The sequence below is a fragment of the Juglans regia genome, chromosome 4 (assembly GCF_001411555.2).
Source record: "Juglans regia cultivar Chandler chromosome 4, Walnut 2.0, whole genome shotgun sequence".
NCBI lineage: Eukaryota > Viridiplantae > Streptophyta > Magnoliopsida > Fagales > Juglandaceae > Juglans > Juglans regia.
This window is the reverse complement of record NC_049904.1, coordinates 32,467,352-32,481,200: the sequence shown is the minus strand read 5'-3', so window position 1 is coordinate 32,481,200 and position 13,849 is coordinate 32,467,352. Positions and strand designations below refer to the sequence as shown.

General features: G+C 32.6%; 1 protein-coding gene across 1 annotated transcript; it reads left to right on the top strand.

The window, feature by feature from the left end:
* Nucleotides 1-5,380: 5,380 nt before the first annotated feature.
* On the top strand, nt 5,381-8,841 carry LOC108985411 (protein trichome birefringence-like). Its single transcript, XM_018957699.2, has 5 exons — nt 5,381-6,571; nt 6,968-7,160; nt 7,287-7,480; nt 7,562-7,720; nt 8,053-8,841. Exons 1-5 carry the CDS (start codon nt 5,556-5,558, stop codon nt 8,399-8,401), a joined length of 1,911 nt encoding a protein of 636 aa, XP_018813244.1. The 5' UTR covers nt 5,381-5,555; the 3' UTR covers nt 8,402-8,841.
* The last annotated feature ends 5,008 nt before the right edge of the window (nt 8,842-13,849 follow it).

Below are 13,849 nucleotides of genomic sequence, written 5' to 3'. Positions count from 1 at the left end.
TTTTTTTATGTCCGAATTTTAAAATTGAAGTCAAATCACAAGAAGCTTATCATTAATATCGCTTGAAGTTTTGATCGATTTTCTATCTTGTGAAATCAAAGCTTCCTTGTTGCGTGGAATGATAAAAAATACTTATATATTTTTAATTATATTATTAATGCGATATATGTATTTTAAATCCTTAATAATATAAGGTTGGATATAAATTTGTTTAATATAAAGTCATATATATATATGTGATTTCTTACATGTAGAAAGGTTTTTAGTTTACCTTTAATAACAAAGATCATGTTGTACCTGTAGTTTGGCTAGCTAATTTACACAACTAATTTTAAAACAAATAAGTAACTAATTATTAATATTAATTTAGTAACGTGTGCAAAATCTTAACTAATATTTATTATGTTAATGTATATATAATAAGTGAGTTCTACATTGATTTAGTAATGCTCTCGTATAGCCTTTGACCTCCTATATATAGGCCACATTTTATTTAACACATTAAAAAAATAAGAAATTAATGAAGAAACTCACGAATAAGTTCGAACTCATTCGAAAAATATACAAACCAATCGTAAATATAAAATTAAAAATTAAACGAACATAACTAAGATGAAGTACTTGGCTTGAAAACATCTGTATAAGGGACCTACTATTTTTTTTTTAAAGAAACATATATTTTTTATTTCTTTTTTATAGTCAGAAGGTAATGTTTGGTAAAGGAGAGTTTGTATAATTTATAGACTTAGTGAAAGAAAAAATTTGAGATAGATCTTGAGTTGGTTTTTGTGTGTGGGAATAAAATAGAAAGTTGTGTAGATAATTATTTTTAAGATGTGTTTTATATTGAAGCTTGTGAAAGATATTTGAAAGATTGCATGAACAAAACTTTTATGAGGTAGTTTTGCGAAAACTTAAGCAACTGACTAAATTAAAAGTTTTATTTATTTATTAAATAGATTTTGAAATTAAAAGATATTTGGATTAACATAAACAGAAAAGTTTGAAAATTTTAAAAAACCAAGCATGATCATTAAAAATGGCTACGTTTGGATGTTGAGATGAATTGGATTGTGAATAATAATATTTTGTAGATCTTATTAAGATGAATTTAACTTTTTAAGTTACAATATATTAAGTAAGTTGAGACGAGTTTAATTTTTGTATAGAAAGTTGAAAAAATAATGGGTTTCATAAATGATTAATTTGAGATGAGTTGAATTTGGTTCAACAACCAAACACAACCTTAAACATTGTCATTTGAGTTTTTAGTATTTTTTTTTTTTTTTGCATAAAATCAAAGAATAGCTATAAAAAGAAAAATTACTAGCCAATTTATAATGAGTAATATAAAATCATCAAATTTCACAGCTATATAAATCTTTCTTTAGTAAATAAGATCCGAAAATACAATCAACGAGGATGGCTCAATAATTATTGAATTACTTTTAAGTGGTTTGATATGATTTATTGAATTTTTTAGTCGGATTTAGACAAAAAATTATGGCTTAAATCTAGTTTGAGCGAGTGTTTATGAGTTTTTATTATTTAGCTACTTATTATTTAATTTTTGGGTGATCCGCTTCAAATATGTCGCCAAAAGTATCTTCTAAGTACATTTTGTTTTCAAATATTAAAAAATAATACTCAAATTCACTAATAATAACTTTTTTAAATATTTTAAGAAAATAAAATAGACTAAAAACACTTTTAACGACAGTTTGAAAAAGGCAACCAAGCATTTCCCTTCATTTTTAACCCAATTATAACGACTAAGGTCTATTACAGTCACCGTACTTATACTCTTTGCATGGTACGTCGTACCTTCAGTTATTTAATATTTAAATAAATAATAATAAAAAAAACCATTTGTGTCGAACAAACCGCCGACATAGAATCCGGCACTTATTTGACGGGTTGACGTGGCCGGTTAGGAATCAAGCAAGGTCCACGCGGAGTTCTACGATAGCTCATGGATATATTATGGGTTTCGTCTTGTCAATTTATATAAATATTATTGTTTTATTTTATTAACAATCATATGAAGTATATATAAATGGAAAATGATACCCTTACTACGCTGTACTACCGGCCTACTACCCGTTTATTTTTTAAAATTTATTTTGCCTCAGCAGTGCTGCACGCTCCCTTCACTTTGAATTTTCTGTCAGTTTTACTATTTCCTCCTTCGACACGTTTTCGGTAAGATTTGACGTAAATATATGGACTTATTTTTTTTTTTTTAGCTTTTGTGCTACTCCGACAGTTAAGTATAATTGGTCCTTTTTTTTTTAAATATTTTTATATATGTTTTTTTACATTTTTAAACATATTTAAAAAAAAAATCACAATATTATTAAAAAATACTTTAATAATAATTAAATAAAAAAAATAAAAAATTTCAGCAGTAATATCAAACTGTAAGAATTAGTGATAAGAGTATCATTTTCTTTAAATTTAGGATGGCATTACAGCTACGACTGATTTTCGTTAGTTATTTTGATGTATTTTTTTTCTTATTTTTTTTACATTTATTTTTTTAACACTTAAATATATATTTTTTTTAAAAAAATTGATAACATCATTAAAAAAACACTTTCATAATCTTAAAGTAAAAAAAAAAAAAATGCAAACGGTAGCGAGAAGATTAGTATTATCCTTTTTCTAATATAAATTTCACATTTTTAACATATGATTGAGCATGTTTATTGATATAAATTTTATATTTTATTTTATTTTTTTTATTCATATTTTTAAAAAATAAAAAATATATCATTATTCTAAATTTTATTTCCTTAATTATTAAATAAAAAATTAAAAAATTAAAATTAAATAGATGAAAGGTGAAAATGTGAGAGTAAACTCGTGGGCTACCATTTTGCTTTGAATATTGATAGAAACGAATTTTATATTATTTTTGTCAGAAGCTGACACTTTCATCTGAGATTCGATCAAATCGCGTGATCTGAGCAGTGAAATGGACTTGTGAAGTCCTGACCTGCAGAGGAAAAAAATTAAAAAAATAAATCAGTAGTAGACCGGTAGTATAGCGTGGTAAGGGTATCACTACCCTATATAAATTAAGATCATGGATTAATGGTGGTATAGAAACATGTCTAATATAGTTTGGTAAGTATATTATAAATTTATATTCATATGGCTTCATTGTCCAGTAAAATATAGTTGTAAAGGGTGGCGTCGGTTTATAGGGACCCACCACTTTCCGTCCATCCGAATTCCACTACCAGATTCATTAAGAAATACTGTTTTTACATCGAAATAATTAAATTAAAAGATAAAATACATATATTAAAGGAAATTTTTAATAATTAAATCGCTATTTGATTAAGAAAAATGGTTTATGTATTAAAATAAATTGAAGACGTGTGAGTACAAAATGGTTGATTTTGTCCGACAGTATAAAAGAAAGTAAGAAATAGTCTTTTGTGTATTGAGAACAGAATATAGACTTTGCCATGTAGACAAATGAAGAGGAAGAAGCACTTGTCTAGATGGTTTGGTAAGCATATTAGGACTTTTGCTATTCAACAAAAATGACATGAAATTACCATTCATATGGAGTATTATTCAAGAGTACTGCTATGAGTCTCAAATTTGAGATTCAAAAAATGTCTCAAATGAGATTTTTATTTTTACCGAATGATTAAAAAAATAATTTTTAATAATGTTATGAATTTTTTATTTTTTTAAAATATTTATAATAATTAAAAAAATACATAAAAAAAATTATATTATTCGAGATATTTTTTAAATTCCAAATTTGAGACCAATAGCAATTCTCATTATTCAAAGCCTGAAACCGTACGAAGCATTTGAGGTTTAAAAGAAAAAAAAAAAAAAAACTTAGGCTCGTTTGTATCAATAATATCTTATTTATTTTGAGAATTGGGGCGTTTTCGTGTTATGGAAATTTTTAGAACTATTGGCAAAAGGCTCAAACTCGTTTGAATAATGAAATGTGATGAAATAATTTTAGATAAATTGAATAAAATATTATTAAAATATATTTTTTAATATTATTATTATTTTAAAATTTTAAAAAATTAAATTATTTATTATATTTTATATAAAAATTTTTAAAAATTATAATAATAAGATGAATTAAGATAGATTGAAAATATTTTTATATGTAAATGAACTTTATTTTTGACATGTCACAAAATATAGAAAAACGATAGTTCTATACATATATTTTATAAAAATAAATTTAAACGCTAAATAGTTTAAAGTGATACGTTTAATTGATTTAATAATAAATATATCTTACAATTTAAGATTAATTTATAAAATATTTTTAACTATTTATTTGAAATATAACATATAAAGTTAGTTTAATCTTTGAAAAAAGAGAGGGAAGTAATAGGCTGTCTGTCTGGCTGTGGTTCCAGATCTAACTCCATTATGCGTCTGATCCGTGAACTTCTGTCGTATATTACCAATAAAAATCGACGCGGTGTCAAAGGCTATCGTGCTTGCCTGCCAACTTTGCTGAAAATTGAGACTTCGTTTACATTGGCGCCGTAGGATTTTATCTCTGCGAGTTTGGATCGCACAAGCTAGGTGTTGCCACGTACAAACTTGTTGTACGACAGAAAACTGTAAACAGTGATTGTGTTTGGTCCTACACGGACAGCCATTTAGGAAAGCGGTGATAAGTAATGGAAATTGGGGCAGTAGGGCTATTATATTTACATAATTTGCCACGGCTTTCAATGCAGCTCAATTTTGAACTACTACACAAACTCTTTAAATATAAAATAAAAATTCTATTTATCATTTCATACATTAAATATGTGAGGTTATCATTTTTATCATTTTATTTAAATAAAATAATATATAAATATATGTATGTAAATAAAATGATAAAAATAACGAATCTTAAAATAGTATGAGAATGATAAATAATATTTGTTAATATATATTTCTTTTTTTAAAATAAAAATTATACTCATTATCTCTATATTATATATCATATATAATTTTTTATTTTTTATTTATTAAATAAGTAATATATAGACGATGAATAGAAAAATTAAATTAATTTAATAGGAATAAAATTAAAAAATTAAAAATAAAAATAAAAATAGTATATTATATGTGAAATGATGGAGAGAAAACTCTTCTAAAAACCCGAACAAATATTGAGAGGTGGCTAGCCACGCTTCAAATATTAATTTTGAGAGTTTTTACTCTTAAAAGTTGCATTCCGTGCGAGGATAAGAGCACCTCCTGTAGTGGCACTCATGCAATTAATTGAGGAACAAGAGGTCAAATATATAAAACATGTACAAGAACCCCTTATAGTCTTTACCGAGATGACATGGGTCGTCCGTCGTCGTACACTCATGTTAAACTCAACCCCCCACCCCCCCACTCTCTGTCTTTGTCTCTCAGCAGTACATTCATTCACTTTCGCCATAAGTCCATTTTCCCCCCTCTGGAACCAGGCACTATTCTGTCTCTTTCCTCCTTACCTCTCTCTCCAGACTTGAGGTCTCAGGCAAAATAGGCAAGAGCGTGAGAAACCCTCCTCCATGGCTGAGGCTGCGAAGCACATTCCCATCACCGGCGGGACCCTGATGTCAGACCTCAAGAGCCTCTTCCCCGTCCTCAAAACCAGAAGAACCGTTGTTTTAGCATATGGGTTCGTGTTTGCTTTTGTTGCTTTCACAGTTTTCTTAGCTTTCAGCCCCTCTCCCAACGCTGCTTCTCCTTGGTTCATCAACATCTTCAGTGGCAGTGATAGCAGTAGCAGTAATGCCTCGGCAAGTGACTCTTACAGATCTCGATTCTCTCCTTTTTTCTCGCACTTCTTGCCCAACAACTCATCCCCACAACAAGTTCGTAACTTTGCTTCTCCTCCTCCTCAACAAACCAGCGCGTCTAGATCTAGTAATGACACATCCCAATCTCCTAATCTCGCTAAAGAACCATCCACTGTGAACAACCGTACTCAAAGTACAGAGATTTCTCACAAGGGTAAAGTCCCAGACACAAATCAGTCTGTAGTTGTTGCCCCAGAGGCTCCGGTGGCAGCCAATCGCAGTGCTAGTCTGCCGAAAAATTCGGCTCCTAAGATGAATGGAGAACTACCCTCTGTGAAAAATCAAACTTCTAGTTCAGAAAATTCTGATAAAGTGACAGTTGTAAAAGCAAATCAGAGTACAATTGCCGCCCCAAAAGCCCCGGTGGCTCCAAATCAGAGCGCGAGTCCGACAGGGAAATCGGGTTCCTCAGATACGAGCAATTCTGAGAAAGAAGGGAAACTTGTTGGAGGGAAAGATGAGATATCGAACCACACGGCTTCGCAATCGAAGAAAGAGAGCAATGGAACTAATTCAGTTGTTACGCAAGGGAAGGATAGTTTGGTGGAATCTTTGATGAACTGTGATTTATTTGATGGGGAATGGGTGAGGGATGATTCGTATCCGCTTTACAAACCCGGGTCTTGCTCACTGATCGACGAGCAGTTCAATTGTATTTCTAATGGCAGGCCCGATAAAGATTACCAGAAAATGAAATGGAAACCTAAGGGATGCAGTCTCCCAAGGTATGTGCTGTAATTGTATATTTCAACGATACTTTTGTTTTCCCATTAATTTATATATATATATATATATATATATATATTTTTATATTTATAGGAACTGAATCCAGAGATTGGCATGTTATAAATAGATAAAATTTCTTTTTTACTGTTATAGATGGTTCTACTAAGCTTCGGATTAATGTATTTAACCATTAAGCTGATAATTTATTCTGTTATCTGAGGCTTGTTCTGCTTAGATCGGATTAGGTAATGGACTCCGGATTTTCATTTTTTTTATGGCGTTTAATTTTTGGGCTTTGTTCCTTACCTTATACCTCGTTTGGAAGTGATCCATTAATTTAATTTCTGGCTTCGTTTCTTTGATGAAATTGATTTAAATGGGACTGTCATATGCAGATTGGACGGAAGTATTTTGTTGAATTTGTTGAGAGGCAAGCGGCTAGTTTTTGTGGGTGATTCTCTGAATAGGAATATGTGGGAGTCTCTGATTTGCATCTTGAGGAACTCAGTGAAAGATCAGACCAAGGTTTATGAAGCAAATGGTAGACACCATTTTCGTGGGGAAGCTTCCTACTCTTTCGTATTCAAAGTAGGTTAACGAACAAATCTAGTTATTTAATTTCGTTATTACAATTCCCATTTACCTTGTGAATCGTTTTCTTATTTTGTGAACTTCTGTCCCCTTTTTTCTGGATTGGAATGGATGGATGGGCAGGATTATAAGTGCTCCATAGAGTTCTTTGTATCTCCTTTCTTAGTTCAAGAAACGGAAACGCCCGACCAACATGGATCAAAGAAGGAAACGCTTCGTCTTGATTTAGTGGGGAGATCTTCTCATCAATATAAAGGGGCAGATTTCATCGTCTTTAACACTGGACACTGGTGGACTCATGAAAAAACTTCCAAAGGGTACGCGCAAGATTACTTTGGTAATGATACAGTCTGCATTTTCTATTGGATGAACCTAATATTTAGTGTGGGAAATTGCAGGAAGGACTATTATCAAGAAGGAAGCCATGTCTATGGCGAGCTGAATGTTCTTGAGGCATTTAGAAAAGCTTTAACTACATGGGCCCGATGGGTTGATGCCAATATAGATCCATCGAAGTCTCTGGTCTTCTTCAGGGGTTATTCTGCTTCCCATTTTAGGTAACCCAATGGAAAACATTGATTCCATGTTTTCTGGACGAATTAGGTTTGGGTACTGATGCATTTTGGTTTGTTTTATGCAATACTTAACCATCATTTGTCACCATTTACACTTTGCAAAAATATTTGAAAGCATTTTCCCCCTCTTGAAAGTCTTGTTAGTTTAACAGCATTGTAACCTTCTTCTACATTAGCAATATAGTAATCAAGAAACACTGAAGATATAATGAGCGTTGTTTTCTGCTGTATATGTTTATAATTCAGCATCACTGCGACTTCAAAATAAGGAAGAGTCAAAAAGTTATAAATTTAGTGGCATTATTCTTGTGCAGTGGTGGACAGTGGAATTCTGGCGGGCAATGCGACCAGGAGACTCGGCCCATCAAGAACGAGACGTATCTGCGGCCATATCCACCTAAGATGATGGTTTTGGAGAGAGTTCTCAGAGGCATGAAAACTCATGTCACCTACCTGAATATTACAAGAATGACAGATTTCCGGAAGGATGGCCATCCTTCAATATACCGGAAGCAGAGCCTGTCTGAGGAGGAAAGGAGATTGCCGCTAAGGTTCCAGGACTGCAGCCACTGGTGCTTGCCCGGCGTTCCTGATGCATGGAATGAGGTTCTCTTTGCTGAGCTCTTGATTAAACAGCACCAAAGGCAGCAACAGCAGAATTAGGTAAAACTGCACAAACATAGGGGGGTGCTGCATCCACATTTTAATTAATCGTTGAGGTGCAATCACGCGTATGTGAAATATAGTAGTTTTTTTGGCTCGTTACGCGGAATTAGAGTGACAAACACACCACGTGAGATGAAATTGAGAAAGGGTATTTATATATATATATATATATATTATGAAGGAGAAGAAGAGATGGAAACAGAAAAATGAAAAGATTGGTGGAAGAGGTCAATCCGTCGTGTAATCAAAATCTCTGTTCTTATGGCTGAAAAACAAAGGGTAGAGGTTTCCCACTTACCAGTTTAAGGTTTCCCAGGATTCACTTCATATTCTTTTGGCTAAAGCCTCAAAAGTTCTCTGAGGATTGTAAATCGATCTCATATTATTTAAAAAAATAATAATAATAATTAAGCAATTGTTGTAATTATTATTTTCCATCTCTTCTCTTCACTATTATATATATTTTTGTAGGATTTTTATATTTATGAGCTTTCCATTTAAATATGTGATGGTCAAGCTTTAATACCTTGGCATGGAATCTAGCTTTTAAATATATATTGTCACGGACTGTGTTGTGATGCTTTTTCATGTCGTTTTCTTCGCGTAGTTGTTCCTATCAATATTATTTATATTTGGAAAAAGGGAATTCTAGCTTGAAGAGGACAACTGCTTGCTCCTTTTTTATTATATAAAAAATCTGAAACTCTTTTCCGAACGTGGTGTCACATGCCATGTTTTGCCGTTAATCAAAAAAGTCAGAAAATTATTGATTAAATCGGACTTGTTTGTCGGTGATCCTCATTTTGTAAATAAAACACCCACAATTGTGGACCGACTTTGCTTGGCCTGGAATATATACAAACTTATCCCACCAAAAGTGGGGGCGAATCACTTTAATTTATAATGGAGCAATGCATGATACACTCGAGTGTAAGTTTTGTATATTTTTTTAAAGAAAAAAATGAGTTTTATTATTAAAATAAATAAATTTTTTATGAGAATTTTAATTGAATTTTTTTTTTATTTTTAAAGAGAGTCCGAAGTTTCTGCACATTACGAATATCATTTTTCATTATTAACATGGTCAGAGTAGTTTTTTTTTTTTTTTGGGGGGGAAAGAAAAAACTAAAAACAATAATGCTTACTCTTTCACATTGAAAAATTTTATTCATCATTTTAATTCTCATCGTCTTTCTATCATCCAATGATGTGATATTAAATGATAGGTTTACAAGTGAAATGTAATAAATAATTTTCAATTACCTAATACCAAATCATAGATGGATGATGGAAGTTAAGATGATGATTAACATTACTCTTTCACATTAGATGTTTTTGTCCTGGGTGAGTGGATCTTGAGAGTCTCAATCCTTGACTCATGAAAGAGCCCATCTCATGGAGATAAAATGCATGACCTGTGATTTTATGTGATTATGTAGATAAATTTTAGGTTTTTCAAGTAAGTGATGCTATATATATATCATATTCTCATCTCACTTTCATCCGATTACGTAAGATGTAACACATTTATTATTATTGGATGATAAAAAATTATCAAATAAATAATCATCTAATGGCGAGAAATATATCACATCTTACACAATGAGGTCAAAGTAGAATGATAGTATGGTATATAATTTTTCTTTTTAAATAGACTATATCGTTAACAAAATTTAGTCCTAGTAATTCTGAGACTTATTGGGAATTATTATTATTATTACTCTTTAATGATGAGTCCAATATACAAACGCCATTTGGTTGGGGGAGGGAGAGTGGTAATGGAATTTAGGTGAGCTACGCATAATGTAATAAATGTATGATCCCCCACTACTTTGACCTTCTGGCTAACGAACAAGATTATGTATTGAATAATGATAGGATTACTATCCTATTACTACCTATTTACTACTCAAATTGTATTTGATTTTTTTTTAATTTCTAATTTTACTTAATGATTAAGGAAGTAAATATTAATAAAATTATATATTTTTTTAATTTTTTCTTAATGATTAAGGATGGTAAAAAAATACTTAAAAGAAAATAATAATAAAAAAATTTAAAATGTACTTGGATAATAGATGGATAGTAACCCTATCACTACCCTTATGTATTTGCCTTTTCTCGAAAGAAAAGGTGTCCCAAAAATAATGATGATATCAAGTTTTTTTTTTTTATTATTTTTTTACCACTATGAAAGAGACATTTTGCTTGGTTCATATTCTCTTCTCTCTCTATCAACACAGATTTTGAGGCCCAGCAGGGAAATCAAATGCATTAGTTTGTGTATAATAATAATAATAATAATAATAATAATAAATATTAACAGGAGAAACTGCTGATCAAATATTTACTTATTTATTTAATTTTGATAATGAAGTTATCAGATTTTAAAATGGGTATTTTGGATGGGTTTATAGGCTGCAGGTAAATACTGCTGTAGATGTTCAAATATCAGGCCCTCATCACAATTATAGGGAAATATCTCAAGTACTGTGTTCATGATCAAGACCCAAGTTTGTTTGAATTTGGGTTTTAATATCATCTGGGCTCTCGACGGCCAATCTTCTTAATTCCACACCAGTGCATGCAACGGCACAGTTTCCAATAAGGCCCCCTGTACTGACTAGCAGCTCTTTGCCAGACCTCAGAAATGAGTTTCTTAATTCAGCTCAACCATGATCTCTAACATATGGTTGTGTTTGGATGTTGAAGTGAGTTGAGTTGAGTTGAGTTGAGATGATAAAATATTGTTAGAATATTATTTTTTAATATTATTATTATTTTGAGATTTGAAAAAATTGAATTATTTGTTATATTTTATATTGAGATTTGAAAAAGTTGTAATGATGAGTTGAGATGAGTTGAGAGTATTTGAGGAACCAAACGAAACTATATGTGATGTTAAGAGTGACTTTATCTCCATGAAGCCCATGGAGATAAAAGTGGCCGGGATGCAGTTTCTTCATCCCGGCCACTTTTATAAGAAGTCAATCAATATTGTCCCCTAAAAACGATTACCTTTCATTCAAAGCTTTTGTTTTTAATATGTGATGGGAAGTAAATATCGGGTGTCCTCTTTTCTTGCAACCTTGATTGTTCACCCCAGATCAATCATTTTAGTTTTTCTGAAATAGATCGATCTATTCGAAATGAAATGGTTTCTTCTTTATTAAGGCTACATATTCATCAAAATTACAAAAAGACCTTGCCAGTGCAACACCTACATGCAAACCTACCTCTCTACGGAAATAACAAAACTCTCCCTCAAGGAATGCTCTGGAATACTAAGGCATAACAAAATATAATGAGTTGTACAATGGAGATCCAATCTTGTAATATGTTTGTTATGATTCTGCATTGTAATACTGTCTATAAAAGCTCTGCTTCAGAGCACTGTTGTATGCAAGGAAATTCAAAATACAAAGAATACACTACAGAGATTTTCTTTCCTCTTTGGTATTTTGTCAAGCACGTTCTGTGCATTGTTCTTTCGATTTCTTATTATGGTATTAGAGAGCATAATCAAGGACTCACGTCCAACCTTCCTTACCTGTTATGGCTTCCGATAAATCCACTTCTTCTTCCTCCCTCCCTTCCCCCTCCACTATCACCAATCTAGCCACAAATTTAGTTCCGGTGAAGCTCAATATCGACAACTATCTCCTTTGGAAAGAACAGATCCTACCCTTTCTTAAAGGACATTGTCTCTTCGGCTACATCGATAGCTCTATACCTTTGCCTCCATCCACTGTGGATGGCAAACCAAACCCAGCTTTTACCCACTGGTCTCTTCAAGATCAGCTAATACTTTCAGCAACCAACTCTTCCTTGACAGATAATGTTCTTGCTCAAGTGCTTGAATGCACTACTTCGAGTGCTGTTTGGAATACACTCTCTTCTCTGTTTTTTGCTCACTCATCTACTCATGTGATGCAGACGCAATTTCAGCTGGCCACCTTAAAGAAATACTCTGAACCAATTTCAGAGTACTTTAACAAAGCTACGACACTCTCTTCCTTTCTAAGTGCTGCGGGTCATCCCCTCTCCCATTCGGAATTCAATATATATCTCTTAGCTGGTCTAGGTTCCGATTATGAATCAATTGTTACCCCATTACAACTCGACCTGAACCACTCTCATCAGCCCAAGTTTTTAGCTATCTTCTCAACCATGAGTCAAGACTAGCACATCAGACTCATTCTCTACTGTCTGCTAGTCCCGTCTCTGCCAACTCGACAATCACTCAGACCTCATCTTCCCCTCCAACCTCTCATAGAGGTCGTGGTCGTGGAAGGAGAGGCTGTGGTCGAGGTCGTGGTCCTCCTACCCCTCATTTCAATTTCTTTACTCCAAATTCGTCTCAACGCCTAACATGCCAGGTTTGTCACAGGTCTGGTCACACGGCCATGTCTTGCTACCATCGGTTTGATCATGCATATCAAACCCCTCCTCCTTCTTCCATCCATGCCAACTATATTGCCTTTCCCACTGTTCCTCCCTCCGTCACAAACTGGATCCCTGACACTGCTGCTACTAATCACTTTACTCCTAATTTTGCTAATTTGAATCTCAACTCCACTCCTTACGTTGGACCAGATCAAGTTAGCATTGGTGATGGATCTGAACTTTCTATTCAAAACACTGGCATGGCTGAGTTTTCTTCATCTTCTCGCAAATTTTTTCTTAAACATTTATTACATGTGCCTTCAATCACTCGTAATCTACTTTATGTTAGACAGTTTTGTGCTGATAATGCTGTATTTTTTGAATTTCACTCTTGTGGTTTCTTTGTGAAGGATCTACATACCAGGGAGGTACTTCTTCAAGGCCATGTTAAAGATGGGCTTTATGTACTTCAAGCTGATGCATAGGCCAACTCGAAATCATCTCAGTCACCTATCCAACACAACACTCATATTCAACCTCATGCACTACTTGGAGAACGTACAACATCTCAGATTTGGCATTACTGCTTGGGTCATCCTAATCCACGGCTCACCTCACTTATCATTAGAAACTTTCATTTACCTACCTCTACCATTAAGTCGTCTTTTGTGTTTCCTGCTTGTTTACAAGCAAAATCTCATGTTCTCCCTCATCCTCCTTCTCCTTCCCGTTCATCTTTTCCATTTCAACTTTTATTTTTAGATGTATGGGAACCAGCTCTTGTATTGTCCACCAAAAGTTTCATATATTATCTTTCCATTGTAGACGACCTTACTAAATACATATGGTTTTTTCCTTTACATGTTAAATCTGATGTTGTTTCAATTTTTCTTGCCTTTTTACGATATGTTAGTAATACATTTTCTTCCAACGTTATATCAATTCAATCAAACTAGGGGGGGGGAGGATTTCGCCCACTTAACACTATACTTAAACAATTCGGCATATCCCATAGAATTTCATGTCCTTACTCTCATCCTCAAAATGGAAGTGTAGAGT

Excerpts from the sequence above, each read along its gene's own strand:
- LOC108985411 (XM_018957699.2), top strand. The coding sequence starts at position 5,556 with ATGGCTGAGGCTGCGAAGCACATTCCCATCACCGGCGGGACCCTGATG. Across the intron at positions 7,161-7,286 it reads CCTACTCTTTCGTATTCAAA|GATTATAAGTGCTCCATAGA; the intron begins GTAGGTTAACGA and ends ATGGATGGGCAG. Across the intron at positions 7,721-8,052 it reads TATTCTGCTTCCCATTTTAG|TGGTGGACAGTGGAATTCTG; the intron begins GTAACCCAATGG and ends ATTCTTGTGCAG.